Consider the following 14,351-nt stretch of genomic DNA (forward strand, 5'->3'; position numbering starts at 1 on the left):
CTGTGTGTTTTGGGGAGGGGGGAGTGGGATTGGGCTGTGTGTTTTGTGGAGGGGCGGATGAGAAAGGCCGCCCTCCATGGTCACTCTCCGAGGCCTCCCGCGGAGCCGCTGGCCAGGCTCTCGGTGCCGGTGTGTGTCCCGGGGCCGGTGCTGCGGCGGGGCCAGCGGCCGGAGAGGCCGATGTAGAGCAGCGGGTTGGCGCAGCTGTTGGAGTAGGAGAGGGCGACCAGCAGCTGGAAGAGGCGGAGCACGGGCGGGCTGGGGGGCCGGGCCTGCCACACCAGGCACAGGTTAATGGTGTAGAAGGGCAGCCAGCAGAGAGCGAAGGCCAGCACCATCGCCAGCACCAGGGTGGTGAGCCTGCTCTCGGGGGAGGCGGCCGCGGCCTGGGCCTGGGCCTGGGCCTGGGCCCGGAGCCTGAGCAGCAGCAGGCCGCAGCACACCGAGATGGCGGTGAAGGGCAGCAGGAAGCCCAGCACGAAGCTGTACAGGATGAAGGCGGCGCTCCAGGCGGACACAGGCTCCGGCCACGCCAGCACGCAGAGCCCGGGGCTGCCCACTACCCCGGAGTACAGGGCCACGGGCAGCGCCGGCACCAAGGCCAAGGCCCAGAGGCCTGCGCCTAGGCCCCGCGCCAGCCTCGGGCTCCTCCAGCGGCGGTAGCCGAGCGGCCGGGCCACCGCCAGGTAGCGGTCCACGCTCAGCGCCGTCAGGCAGAAGACGCCGGCGAACTGGTTGAGGGCGTCCAGCAGCATGACCAGGCGGCAGAGGGCCGCTCCGAAAGGCCAGCGCCGCGCCGCCAGCTGCGCCGCCAGGAAGGGCAGCCCCAGCATGAAGAGGCCGTCGGCCACCGCCAGGTTCAGCACGTACACCCCGGCCACTGTGCTGGCCCCGGCCGCCTGGCCGAGCCGACAGATCACCAGCGAGTTGGCGGCCAGGCCCAGCACACACAGCACGCAGTACACCGAGGCCATGAGCAACTCCCAGGCCCCGGGCTGGCCCACATCCTCCAGCCCCTGGCTACCGTTCACCAGCCACACGCCGTCCGACAGGTTGCCCGCGGCTTCCCAGTACAGCGCGGTGTCAGCATCCTCCCTGAAAGCAGATGGGCTTGCTCCAGAGTGGGCCATCCTTTTGCTTGCTGGGTTCTCTCTCTGTCACTCTGTGTTGGTCAAGCTGAGGGGATGTGGGGGTCTCTACCTCCACAAGGATCAAGGAGGTTCCAACAGCACAGTGGACACTCTCTCGGCTCTCAGCTGTTGTGCCCTGTCAGCCTCTTGCAGCTCCATCTGCTCGCTGTCCCCATGGCCGAACTCTTGTCTCCATCATCACTCCCTCTTCTCCTCTCTCTTTCTCACTCACACAGTTTCCAACAATCCCGGCATTAAATGGCTTTGTCGATGGCCCAGTACAGCAGCTCCCTTCACCTCAGGAGATTTTTTTCCTCTTGCTTTCAGGAACTCAACACCTCTTCCTTCCCTTTCTGCTGTGGCCACCAACATTTATTTGAACTCACAGCGTTGACTCCACAAAGGCTTCGTCAAACACTGGATCTCTCAGTTCACATATTCACGAGCAGCGGAGTATTTCATGGGCTCTCAGGTATTCAGTCAGAAAGCGAGAAAGCATCTTGAAGTCAGCTTGCCGGGGAGAAGCTGGAGGTAGGAATGATTAGAGATGAACTTGGAGAGCTGGAGCACTCTGCATTGACACTGGAAGGAAAGCGAGCTGAGAGCGCTCTACTAAATCCCGTCCAATTTAAGCTGAGAAAAAAAGGGGAAAACAGCCCCCTTCCCGTCCCGTTGACAGGTTTTAATGAGTACTGTATTAAAAGCAGATTTCCTACAAAACAACACATGCACCACATAGCAGATGATTGAAACTATTTGAACTATGTCCTCAACCAGACAGCTCCGGATGCCACTTTTTTCTCTCTCGGCGATTATGTCAAAGCATCCCTGGAATTTCTGTAAATATTCCGGACCCTCATCAATCAACCGTCCAGCTTGATTTAACGCTTTAACCCCAATTGGCCAGAGCTGCCCGTTCCAAAATAAATTATTCCTCGCGACTCTCTTCCCTTGGTGAGAGAGCTGGGAGATCTGAGGAGGTCTGACTCCTCTCGTTTAGCCTGGTCTCTTTTGGGTCGGAAAGTCTCAAAGGTTGCCCTTAATTTGGACACCACAAACTTCTGAAAAGCACTAGAGTCAACAATTAGATCCCACTCCGAACTAAGACTGTCCACGTTTCATGTGCAGAAGATGGACATGTATCTCTCAGTCAAGTTTTGCAGTGGTTTACTGCATTGTTGCTAAGTTGGGTTTGGAAAATCATGTAACTAGTTACACAGAGGTGAAATAAATCCTGGTACTGAGAGTACTGGTGGGTATGAAGGTTTTCTCTGTCCTTTCTGCAGACTCTTATTCCGAGCGGTTGATCCAGGCCTTACTGCTTGCCTTTAACAAGTTTTGGACGCTTTTGCAGTGAAAGTAGCTCACTTCAGGAGACGGATGGTCATGTTGTGCTTTATCCTCACCTCCTGTGGGGCGGAGATGACCGTGTCTGCAGACTGCCAGCTCTGTTTACCAGTGCAAGGGGCTTCCCTCTCTCAAACAGTGACCAAAACAGAATCACAAGAGCAGTTTGCACTCCGCCGTTTCCAACCTCCCTTTGCTGGCTTGAAGTTCAATTATCTTTCAAAGCTCCCGGGTTGAAGAGAGCTTTTTTTTAAACAGCGATAACTTGGGAGGTAAGTCTTCAACAGCGGGTTGATCCATAGACCTTTCGCATGACATGGCAAACCGAAGGTAATGTCCATTTCAGTTTGTACACGCTCAATCCTGAAGGTTGTCACCTTCTGCAGTTTCCTGGGAAAGTGCCTTATTTAGAGTCGAGCACAAAATCACCCGGTTAGCGGTGTCGCCAAAAAAGCAGCACGTTCACTTTTTAAACAGACCTTTCCATCCGTGAAGAGCTGAAGGAGAGAAACCCGCAAGATGACAAGCCGGCACGCGTCTGTGTCCTTTGCTCCCCAAAACAAATCCCTCTGGGCTCCATCGAAAAGCGGGCACTCTTAAATGCAGTCGTAACTGGAGGTCGATATCTTGAAGAGGTGACATGCTCTGAAAGCGGATTTAAACCTTTAACTTGGGTCGAAAAAAGGATCGCACGCTCCATGCTCAAACGAGAAATTGCAGGAACAAAGAACCCAACTCCAGCTGTGGTGGGAGGGAGGGAGGCACAGGCAAGGGGGTTGCAGGCTAACTGTCTTCACCCGCGCTCCAAACTGCTACATTCCCAATAAAAGGATTAAGAACGATTTTTTTAAAGAAACACCGTTTTAATTCGAGTACATTCCCTGTAATTCTTGCAGTTGTGAGCTGACCCGCATTTCCTTCCATCTTTCGTGTTTTTTAACTGCTGCAATACACGTCCAACGGACAATTGCTTCTGCCTGAACAGGATTCCGATAGTATTCCTCCAAACTGCTACATTCCCAAAAAAAGGATTAAGAACGATTTTTTTTAAAGAAACACCGTTTTAATTCGAGTACATTCCCTGTAATTCTTTCAGTTGTGAGCTGACCCGCATTTCCTTCCATCTTTCGTGTTTTTTAACTGCTGCAATACACGTCCAACGGACAATTGCTTCTGCCTGAACAGGATTCCGATAGTATTCCCGCTTCTGTTTGTTCGAGATACACATTCTCTCCACAGACCAACCTGAAAGTTCTTTAAATTCCGCATGAACAAAGAGACCTTGGAGTGCAGGTTCATCGCTCCTTGAAAGTGGAGACGCAGGTAGATAGGATAGTGAAGAAAGCATCTGGTATTCTTTCCTTTATTGGTCAGAGTATTGAGTAAAGGAATTGGGAGGTCATGTTGTGAATTGGAAGGGTTTGGAGGGATATGGGCCGGGCGCTGGTAGGTGGGACTAGATTAGATTACTTACAGTGTGGAAACATGCCCTTCAGCCCAACAAGTCCACACGACCGGCCGAAGCGCAACCCACCCAGACCCATTCCCCTACATTTACCCCTTCACCTAACACTACGGGCAATTTAACTTGGCCAATTCACCTAACCTGCACATTTTTGGACTGTGGGAGGAAACCGGAGCACCCGGAGGAAACCCACGCAGACATTGGGGAGAACGTGCAAACTCCACACAGAGAGTCGCCTGAGGTGGGAATTGATCCCGGGTCTCTGGCGCTGTGAGGCAGCAGTGCTAACCACTGTGCCACCGTGCCACCCTGGGTTGGGTTGGGATATTTGCTCGGCATGGACAGGTTGGACCGAAGGGTCTGTTTCCATGCTGTACATCTCTATGACTCTATAACACAATGGAAATGAAGCCATGTGGAGGCAGCAGTGCTAACCACTGTGCCACCGTGCCGCCCTAGGTTGGGTTGGGATATCTGCTCGGCATAGACAGGTTGGACCGAAGGGTCTGTTTCCATGCTGTACATCTCTATGACTCTAACACAATGGAAATGAAGCCATGTGTACACCACTGGGTCGTGTTTCCAGTAAATAGTTGCAATCGACATACTGCACCTTCCTAGATAGAGAAGATTCTGCTATTACTGATTCTCTGAAGAAAATATGAATTCACATCCGTTCCCCCTTCCATTGCCCCCTGAATAAAATGTTATCCGTATCGTTCTCATACATGTCTTCACTCCCTTTTACTTGCATTACTATTTTGACGGGTCGCTTCAGCCTCTAACTACATTGTATTTCAGCAATAATTGTTCTTCTAATGATGAGGCCAATAATCCTGAGGGCCAGATTAATGATCTGGCGATATAGGGTCAAATCTGCCACCCCATTCCCACCTCCCTGCCCCACGACAGCTGATGGAAATTAAAGTTAATTCATACAGTACAATATACACACAACAATACAACACAGGTACAAACCCTTCAGCTTCAATTCTGTGCAAATTCCCAATGTTATATAGACACGTTACCTTATGCCTATACGTGGTTTCTATCCAGTAGCCAACATTTTTAAGCCATTAGTCCACAGGGTGGGGCTGGGCCAGTATGTATCGTTTTTCATTAATTGCCCTTGACATGGTGGTCAGCCATCTTATTGAACCACTGAGGTCCATTGGGTGCAGTGACATTTACGTAAGAGTTTCAGGTCTTTGACCCAGTGACACTGAAAGAACAGCAACATTCTGGATGTAGATTTGCTCACTGAGCTGGAAGGTTCAAGCAAACCTACATCCAGAACCTCAACCTGAGCTACAAATCTTCTCAAACCTCGCAAACAGCAACATTATTTAACAGCAACATTATTTAAGGTCAGGATGGTGCATGGCTTTGAGAGGAACTTGCAGTGGTAGAGTTTTAATGTACCTGCTGCCCTTGTCTTTCTAGGTGGCAGATGTCACAAAGTTAGAAGTTGTTGATAAAGAAGCCTTATTGAGTTATTGCAATGCATCTTACAGTTGGTACATGCCATAAAATATCATTGATGGAGAGAGTGAATGCCAAAGGCATTGGATGGATGTCAACCAAATGGATAGTGCCAAACCACATGAACTCCATTGGCGCTGCATAATCTGAGCACTTAGGGAATATTCTATCACACTCCCGGCTTGGGCCATGTTGTTGGTGGATGGGCTTCGGATAGACAGGAGATACATTACTTACTACTGAATTTCTGACTTGCTGTTGTAGCCATGTTGTTTAAATGGCGAATCCAATTCAGTCTCTGGCAGATAGTGAAATTCAGAGTGTTGATATCAGCAATGGTATTGCCTTTTGAATGTCAAGAACAGTTAGTTAGATAATCTCTTGTTCAAAATGGTCATTGCCCGGCACTTGTGCAACAAGAAAATAACTTGTTATTTATAAGCCCAAGACAGGGTATTGTCCAGATTTCTTTGCGCCTGGACACAGACCGTTAAAGTATCTGAGAAGTTACAAATTATGACTGTTGTAAATACACCTACCTCTAACTTAGGGACAGAGGGAAAGTGATTGATAAAACAGTTGGCGCTGAGCCTAGGAATTCCTGCAGAGATATTCTGGAACTGAGGTGGTTGGCCTCCAACAGTAACAACCACTTTCCTTTGGGTTTGGTATGATTCCTCTCAGTGTGAAGTTTTTCCCAATTCCCATTTGCTTCAATTTTTCTGGAGTTCCTTGATGGCATTCTCAGTCAAATACTGTCTCGATGTCAATGGCAGTCTCACTTTCCCAGCTGGAGTTCATGTTTGATCACGTTTGGACTGAGGCTGTAATGGTGTGAGAAGTTGAGTGCCCCTGGCAGAACTCAAACTGAGCATCAGTGAGCAGGTTATTATTGAGCAGTGTCACTTGGCAATATTACATCTTCCAATACTTTGCTATAGATTAAGTGTGTGCTGATTGGGTGGTAATTGGCCAATTTGGAGTTGTTCTGCTTTTTTGTGGACAGGACACAGCTGGGTAAATTTCCACATTGCTAGGCAGAGGCCAGTTTTAACTGCAGTAGTACAGGTTGACTCTGGGTAAGGCAAGTTCGGGAGCACAAATCTCCATTACTGTCGATGGAATGTTGCCAGAGCCCAAAGCCTTTCCAGTATCCAATGTCTTCAGCTATGTTTAAAATTATACAGAGTAAGCTGAATTGGCTGAAGATTGGCACCTGTCATTTTGGGGACCTCAGGAAGAAGCTGAGATGGATCATATACTCAGCACTTTTGGCTGAAGATTGATGCAAATGTTTTAGCCTTGTCTTTTGTCCTGACATGGTGGGCTCCCCCATCATTGAGAATGGGGAAATTTATGAAGGCTTCTTTTCCTTTTAGGTTCATTGTCTATCACCACTCATGACTGATATGGCAGAATTCGTCAAAAGTACTCCCAATTTCAGCAGGTACCCCTAGATATTGGTAAGGAGGACACTGAAGGGTCGACAATGCTGGTTTAAAAAAAAACACTCCCAGTGTCTTTTGTTTTAGACGATGTCGCAGTTTGAAATAACAGATGGCTTGATAGGCCATTTCACAGGTCACTAATGAATCAACCGCATTGCTGTGGACCTGGGTCAGATCAGGTGAAGACAGATTTTTATTCTTGAAGAACATTTGTGAAGCAGATGAATCTTTACAACAATTGGCAACATTTCTTCTCACCATTAGACTAGCTTTTAATTACGGATTTATTTATTTAGTTTAAATTCCACCAGCTGCGTTGATGGGGTATGTACCCATGTTTCTAAAAGATTAGCCTGTTCCTCTGATTCACTAATCTAGTGACATCACCACTATACCACTGCCTCCCCCATTTTCCCCATTTCTAACATTTCTGAATTGAGTACATATCTACCGGATCTTACCACTAGCTCCAGGCATCTAGTGTCATATCTGAAACCTCAATCCTTAATATAATACAGGTAGTTCTCTAAAAATGCCATAGTTCAGTTCCCGTGCGATCTCGCTTTATAAGAAAATAGGTGCAATCCGAGCACCATTTAAATTAATGGGGACAGAACCATGTTCTACAAAGATAGGTGTAAATTCAGCAATCATGTTATAGCCAATTTGAGTTGTAGAAACATGTGCTATAGGAGAACCACCTGTATAAATTATCTTGTGCACCCTGCAAGATAGTGGGGTGCTGGACTTGCTGACATGTGCCGACATTTTCCTGTTTACCTTTCAAAGTAAGACACATTGCATGTTGTGAAATTACCTAGGATACCCTGCTCCAAGGAAATGAAAAACAGAACAGAAATACAAATTCTTCCTTTCTACTCCTGATGCTGCAGCTCCACATCAAAAAGATCCTGCTTTCCAAAGAACAGAGAAGAGTGCAACATAAATCAATGATATCCCAACCCAATCTAGTTCCCACCTGCCAGCACCCGGCCCATATCCCTCCAAACATTTCCTATTCATATACCCATCCATATGCCTTTTAAATGTTGCAATTGTACCAGCTTCCACCACTTCCTCTGGCAGCTCATTCCATACGCACACCACTATCTTGAAAAACTTGCCTATTAGGTCTCTTTTATTCTCTTTCTCCTCTCCCCCTAAGTCTATGCCCTCTGGTTCTGGACTCCTCCACATGATTTTGTATACCTCTACAAGGTCACCCCTCAGTCTCCGATGCTCCAGGGAAAACAGCCCTAGCCTAGTCAACCTCTCCCTATACCTCAAATTCACCAATCCTGGCAACATCCTTGTAAATCTTTTCTGAACCATTTCAAATTTCACAACATCCTTCCAATAGGAAGGAGACCAGAATTGCATGCAATATTCCAACAGAGGCCTAACCAATGTCCTGTACAGCCACAACATGACCTTCCAACCCCTGTACTCAATAGTCTGACCAATAAAGGAAAGCAAACCAAACACGTTCTTCACTATCTTATGTACCTGTGACTCCATTTTTAAGGAGCTATGAACCTGCACTCCAAGGTCTCTTTGTTCAGCAACATTCCCTAGGACCTTACCATTAAGTGTATAAGTACTGCTAAAATTTGCTTTCTCAAAATGCATCACCTCACATTTATCTAAATTAAACTCCATCTTCCACTTCTCAGCCCATTAGCCCATCTGATCAAGATCTCGTTGTAATCCGAGGTAACCTTCTTCGCTGTCCACTACACCTTCAAATTTGGTGTCATCTGCAAACTTACTAACTGTACCTCTTATGCTCACATTCAATCAACTTTATGAGACATGATTTCCCACACATAAAGCTATATTGACTATCCTTAATCAGCCCTTGCCTTACTAAATATATGTACATCCTGTCCCTCAGGATTTCCTCCAACAACTTGCCCATCACTGACGTCAGGCTCACCGGTCTATAGTTCCCTGGTTTGTCCTCACCACCTTTCTTAAACAGTGGCACCACGTTAGCCAACCTCAAGTCTTCTGGCACCTCATCTGTGACTATTGATGATACAAATATCTCAGTAAGAGGTCCAACAATCACTTCCCTAGTTTCCCACAGAGTCCTCGGGTACACGTGATCAGGTTGTGGGGATTTATCCACTTTTATGCATTTCAAGACATCCAGCACTTCCTCCTCTGTAAAGTGGACATTTTTCAAGATGTCATCATTTATTTCCCTACATTCTATATCTTTCATGTCCTTTTTCACAGTAAATGTTGATACAAAATACTCGTTTAGATCAAAGGAAATGGAGTTTAAAAATGAGTGAGTTATAACTATACAGGTACTAGTTAGGCCACATCTGGAACACTCTGCACAGTGTTGGTTCCTTTATCTAAGGAAATATATACTGGCATTGGAGACAGTCCAGAGAAGGTTCACTAGGTAGATCCCCGATAAGGAGGGATTTTCCAAATGAGGAGAGGTTGAACAAATTGGGCCTGCACTCATTGGAGTTCAGAAGAATAGAAGGAAACCTTATAGATACATACGAGATTCTTAGGGGGCTTGAGAGGGTAGATGTGGAAATGTTCTTCCCCCTTATTGGAGAGGTCCAGAACCAGATGGCATAATCTCAGAGTAAGATGTCGTCCCTTTAGGACAGATGAGGAGGAAATTATTCTCTCAGTGGGGAGTGAATCTGTGGAATTCTTTACCACAGAGACCTGTTGAGACTGTATCTTTAAGTATATTCAAGGTTGAGACAGACAGATTGAATTAGTCGGGGAGTTAAGGGTTATTAGAAAACATAAGAAAGTGCATTTGAGGCTTATCAGATCAGCTGTGATCTTATTGAATGGTGGAACAGACTTGATGGACAAAAGACCTCCTTGTGCTCTTCTGTTTTATGGCTTTCTGATCACATTCTGGGAAAAGCTTTTTGTGAGAGGCTTCTCAATTATAGCTTAGATCTTTCAAATTCTATTTACATGTTTAATTTATTCTGTAGCTGCGGGCTTTCTGTTGTATAAATTGACATCACGCTAAGTCTTTGATTTTTGTACAGTTAGTAAGATCTTATACAAGTGTCTAAACCAATTGGAGACACAATGTGATTGTTATGTGAGGTGCTTATATTCTGGATTATGTTTCTCCACCGTTGAATAAAAATTAATGACTTACTGTTTTATCCACATTAATTCTCCATCCAATATATGTTGTGTCGTATCATCTGTGTGTATTGTACAGCAACAAACATAACCTCGAGCGTGTTTGTAACTGGTTGAATTTTGCAATAACACTGTTTTGCAACGATAACCATTAAGTTAATGAGAAGTCTCAAAATGAAAGAGAGACTTTTAAACAGACTTTGATGATCTGTTCTTTACAACCCTCAAGGGCTTATGCAATCAACACTAATGGTGTATATATTCAAAGGCCAAAGTTTTTAGGAAACATTGACTGACCTTGGTGAGTACTTCCAGAATGGTCTGTTTTTATTTTGGATTTCCAGCAGCTGCAGTTTTTTTTTGTTTTCTACTACAAGTCTTTGATTTCTTATTCAGTTACTTCATGATCCTGTTTGCGTTGTCTGAAGGTGCTGGGGAGACAGATGTCAAGCAAAGAAGTCTTCAATTGCAACAAAAATAACTTGCAATTATTTGGTGCCTAGAATAGAGAAAAAGTTTTTTCATGTGCTTCACAAGCGGAATCAGAAACAGATAGTTCTGAAGCTGAGAAAGAGTGCTTGATGGGAGTGTGAAAACCTTGGTCAGAATGTAGTTTTTAAGTTAACTCTTAAAGGAAGACATACATGGACCTAAGGTTCTAGATGTTTACGACTCTTAAGGCAGGGTTTTGCAAGCAATAGAATGAGGAGATGCCTGAAAATAGGAGGAAAAGGAACAGATGGTTTGAGGAGCATTTGCAGATTATGTTTTGGAGATGAAAGTCTTTATGCTTGAGAAGAGTTAAGATGAGAAATGTTGTTTGGGCTGAATAGAACTCCAAATTTGTGAACAGACGTCTTCAATTTATGGCATTGATTGAACATGAGAATGGAGGATACGACAACTTGTCAAGACTGAATATCAGGCCAGAAAACTGATGATACAGTGATGGGATAAGGTTAAGGGGGGACATGGGAGCAGATATTCTCAATGTCCGTGTCAAAGCACCTTCATAACTGAAGATTTGATCAGAGGACCACATTTCAATGAAGAAAAGAACTGGATCAGGTTTCAATCCATGGAAGGTCCTAAAGGTAATAATGTGGGTTGGAATAAGATGTTACTTCTGAAAACAATCTAATTAACAGATAGGAAAAAAGTGTCATAAAAAGCACTTGAGAGAAATTTCTCATGGTGGAATAAAGAGGAGAGACATTGGAGGAGGATGATCTGGGGTTGAGTCATGTAAGTAATTGCAAAGTTCCTTACATGAAGGCAAGGAGCAATAGTACACCATGATAACTTCCCAACTGGATCTAATTTGTGCTTTCATTCAGGATCATTTCAAAACTGTGGCAAACCCAGGGACTTGGTTGTCGAGGTCACAGAGTTACGATAAACTTAGGCAAGGATTTGTGAGGCAACAATCCAATCACAACATTCGGAGACAAAAGAAATTGGAAATAAGGTTTGTAGCTCAGGTTGAGGTTCAGGGTGTAGGTTTGCTCGCTGAGCTGTAGGTTTGATATCCATGGATAGCAAACCCACACCCTAAATTGGAAATAGATCGGCAGTTTACAAGCACAGTTTCACTGGGCATAAACGTTTGAGGAAAAGGTGAAAGGAACACAATAGAACCTTGAAGACAGGCCATTTAAAATGGTCAGAAAGGGAAGGTGTTGAGTCATCTTCAGTTTAGTGGGAAAGGGGTAATGGCAGAAGTCGAATGATCTTATGAAGAAGGTGAGGGTTGGAAACAAAATGGAAGAGCAACAAGAGATGCAGGGTCAGGTTTAGGACAGGTGAGGAAGATTGGTTTAGTCTAGTTTCAGAGGCAAGCAGAAGGATGGAAATATCAGAGGTAAGCAAGTAGATAGTCACAGACTTAATAATATTAAAATGCACAAAGTGCTCAAATTTCATTGTTGGAGTTGAAGTTGGACAGGGGTAGGAAAGAGTGGATGGAGAATACAGGTGCCATTGGTGAAAGTAAACTGGCGATAGCTCTCCCACAAGATGACTCATTGGCAGCAGACTGTTTTGGCAGAGTCATAGAGTCATACAGTTGTACATGGAAACTGGTCCTTCGGTCCAACTCATTCATGCCGACCAGATATCCTAATCTAATTCCCATTTGTCAGCATTTGGCCCAGATCCCTCTCAACCCTTCTTATTCATGTACCCATCCAGATGCCTTTTAAATGTTGTAATTGTACCAGCCTCCATAGTCTCTTTTAAATGTTTCCCCTCTCACCTTAAACCGATGCCATCTAGTTTTGGACTCCTCTACCTTGGGCAAAAGACCTTGGCTGTTCATCCTGTCCATGTCCCTCCTGATTTTATAAACTTCTATAAGGTTATGCCTCAGCCCAGCCTATTCAGCCTCCCCCTATAACTCAAACTCTCCAACCCTGGCAACTTGCTTGTAATTCTTTTCTGAACAATTTCATGTTACATAACATCCTTCCTATAGCAGAGAGATGTAGGGCTAATAGGCTGCTCGAGCCACATCTAGGAATGGAGGCTAATCCATTCTACACAAAGAAATGAAATGAATAAAGAAGGTACATCAATAGAGAGGATGGAAAGGCCTGGTGCACACTCACATTCAGATCTCTCCACTCACCCTACTTGCTGAGCTGATATTAGAACATAGAAAAGTACAGCACAGAACAGGCTCTTAGGCCCATGATGTTGTGCCAAGACTTAATCTGAATGTAAAATATAGTAACAACCTATGCACCCCTCAACTCACTGCTATCCATGTGCATGTCCAGCAGTCGCGTAAATATCCCCAATGACTCTGCTTCCACTACCATAGCTGGCAACGCATTCCATACATTCACAACTCTCTGCATAAAGAACCTACCTCTGACGTCTCCTTTATAAAAGAATAAAAGAATGACTAGGGTAGGAATAGGTCCAGTCAAGGATAGTAGTGGGAAGTTGCGTGTGGAGGCTGAAGAGATTGGGGAGACACTGAATGAATACTTTTCGTCAGTATTCAATCAGGAACAGGACATTGTTGTCAATGTGAGTACTGAGTCAGAATTAAGTAGAATGGATGGCTTTGAGGTATGTAGAGAAGAGGTGTTGGAAATTCTGGAAAGGGTGAAAATAGATAAGTCCCCTGGGCCTGATGGCATTTATCCTAGGATTCTCTGAGAAGCAAGGGAGGAGATTGCAGAGCCATTGGCCTTGAATCTTATGTCCTCGTTGTCTACAGGAGTAGTGCCAGAAGATTGGAGGCTAGCAAATGTGGTTCCCTTGTTCAAAAAGGGGAGTAGGGATAACCCTAGTAACTATAGGCCGGTGAGTCTCACTTCTGTTGTGGGCAAAGTCTTAGAGAAAATTGTAAGGGATAGGATTTATGAACATCTGGATAGGAATAATGTAATCAAGGATAGTCAGCATGGTTTTGTGAAGGGCAAGTCGTGCCTCACAAACCTTATTGAATTCTTTGAAAAGGTGACGAAGGAGGTTGATGAGGGGAAAGCGGTAGATGTGGTATATATGGATTTTAGTAAGGCGTTTGATAAGGTCCCCCATGGTAGGCTACTGCAAAGAATACGGAGGTATGGCATTGAGGGTGAGTTGGAGATTTGGAGTAGGAGTTGGCTGGCTGGAAGAAGACAGAGGGTAGTAGTTGATGGCAAAGTTTCTTCATGGAGTGCCGTCACTAGCGGTGTTCCGCAAGGATCTGTTTTGGGACCATTGCTGTTTGTCATTTTTATAAATGACCTGGAAGAGGGGTTAGAAGATTGGGTGAGCAAGTTTGCGGATGATACGAAAGTCAGAGGAGTTGTAGACAGTGAGGAAGGACGTGGCAGGTTACAGCGGGATATAGATAAGCTGCAGAACTGAGCAGAAAGGTGGCAAATGGAGTTCAATGTAGCTAAGCGTGAGGTGATTCACTTTGGGAAGAATAACAAAAAGATGGGGTACTGGGCTAATGGTCGGATACTTGGTAGTGTGGATGAGCAGAGGGATCTTGGTGTCCATGTACACAAATCTCTGAAAGTTGCCACCCAGGTAAATAGTGCGGTGAGGAAGGCATATGGCGTACTGGCTTTTATTGGTAGAGGAATTGAGTTCCGGAACACTGAGGTCATGTTGCAGTTGTATAAGACTCTAGTGCGGCCGCATCTGGAATATTGTGTACAGTTTTGGTCGCCATACTATAGGAAGGATGTGGAGGCACTGGAACGGATGCAGAGGAGGTTTACCAGGATGTTGCCTGGTATGGAAGAAATGCCCTGCCAGTAGCAGTGGTGGACTCTCCCTCATTATGGGCATTTAAGCGGGCATTGGATAGGCATATGGAGGATAGTGGGCTAG

The 14,351-nt window shown here is 45.4% G+C and overlaps 1 protein-coding gene across 1 annotated transcript; it reads right to left on the reverse strand.

The window, feature by feature from the left end:
- Nucleotides 1–7: 7 nt before the first annotated feature.
- Nucleotides 8–1,596, reverse strand: LOC122562203 (somatostatin receptor type 5-like). Its single transcript, XM_043714883.1, has one exon. It carries the CDS (start codon nucleotides 1,128–1,130, stop codon nucleotides 81–83), a length of 1,050 nt encoding a protein of 349 aa, XP_043570818.1. The 5' UTR covers nucleotides 1,131–1,596; the 3' UTR covers nucleotides 8–80.
- Nucleotides 1,597–14,351: the final 12,755 nt, after the last annotated feature.

Source organism: Chiloscyllium plagiosum, chromosome 24, assembly GCF_004010195.1.
Source record: "Chiloscyllium plagiosum isolate BGI_BamShark_2017 chromosome 24, ASM401019v2, whole genome shotgun sequence".
NCBI classification, from domain to species: domain Eukaryota; kingdom Metazoa; phylum Chordata; class Chondrichthyes; order Orectolobiformes; family Hemiscylliidae; genus Chiloscyllium; species Chiloscyllium plagiosum.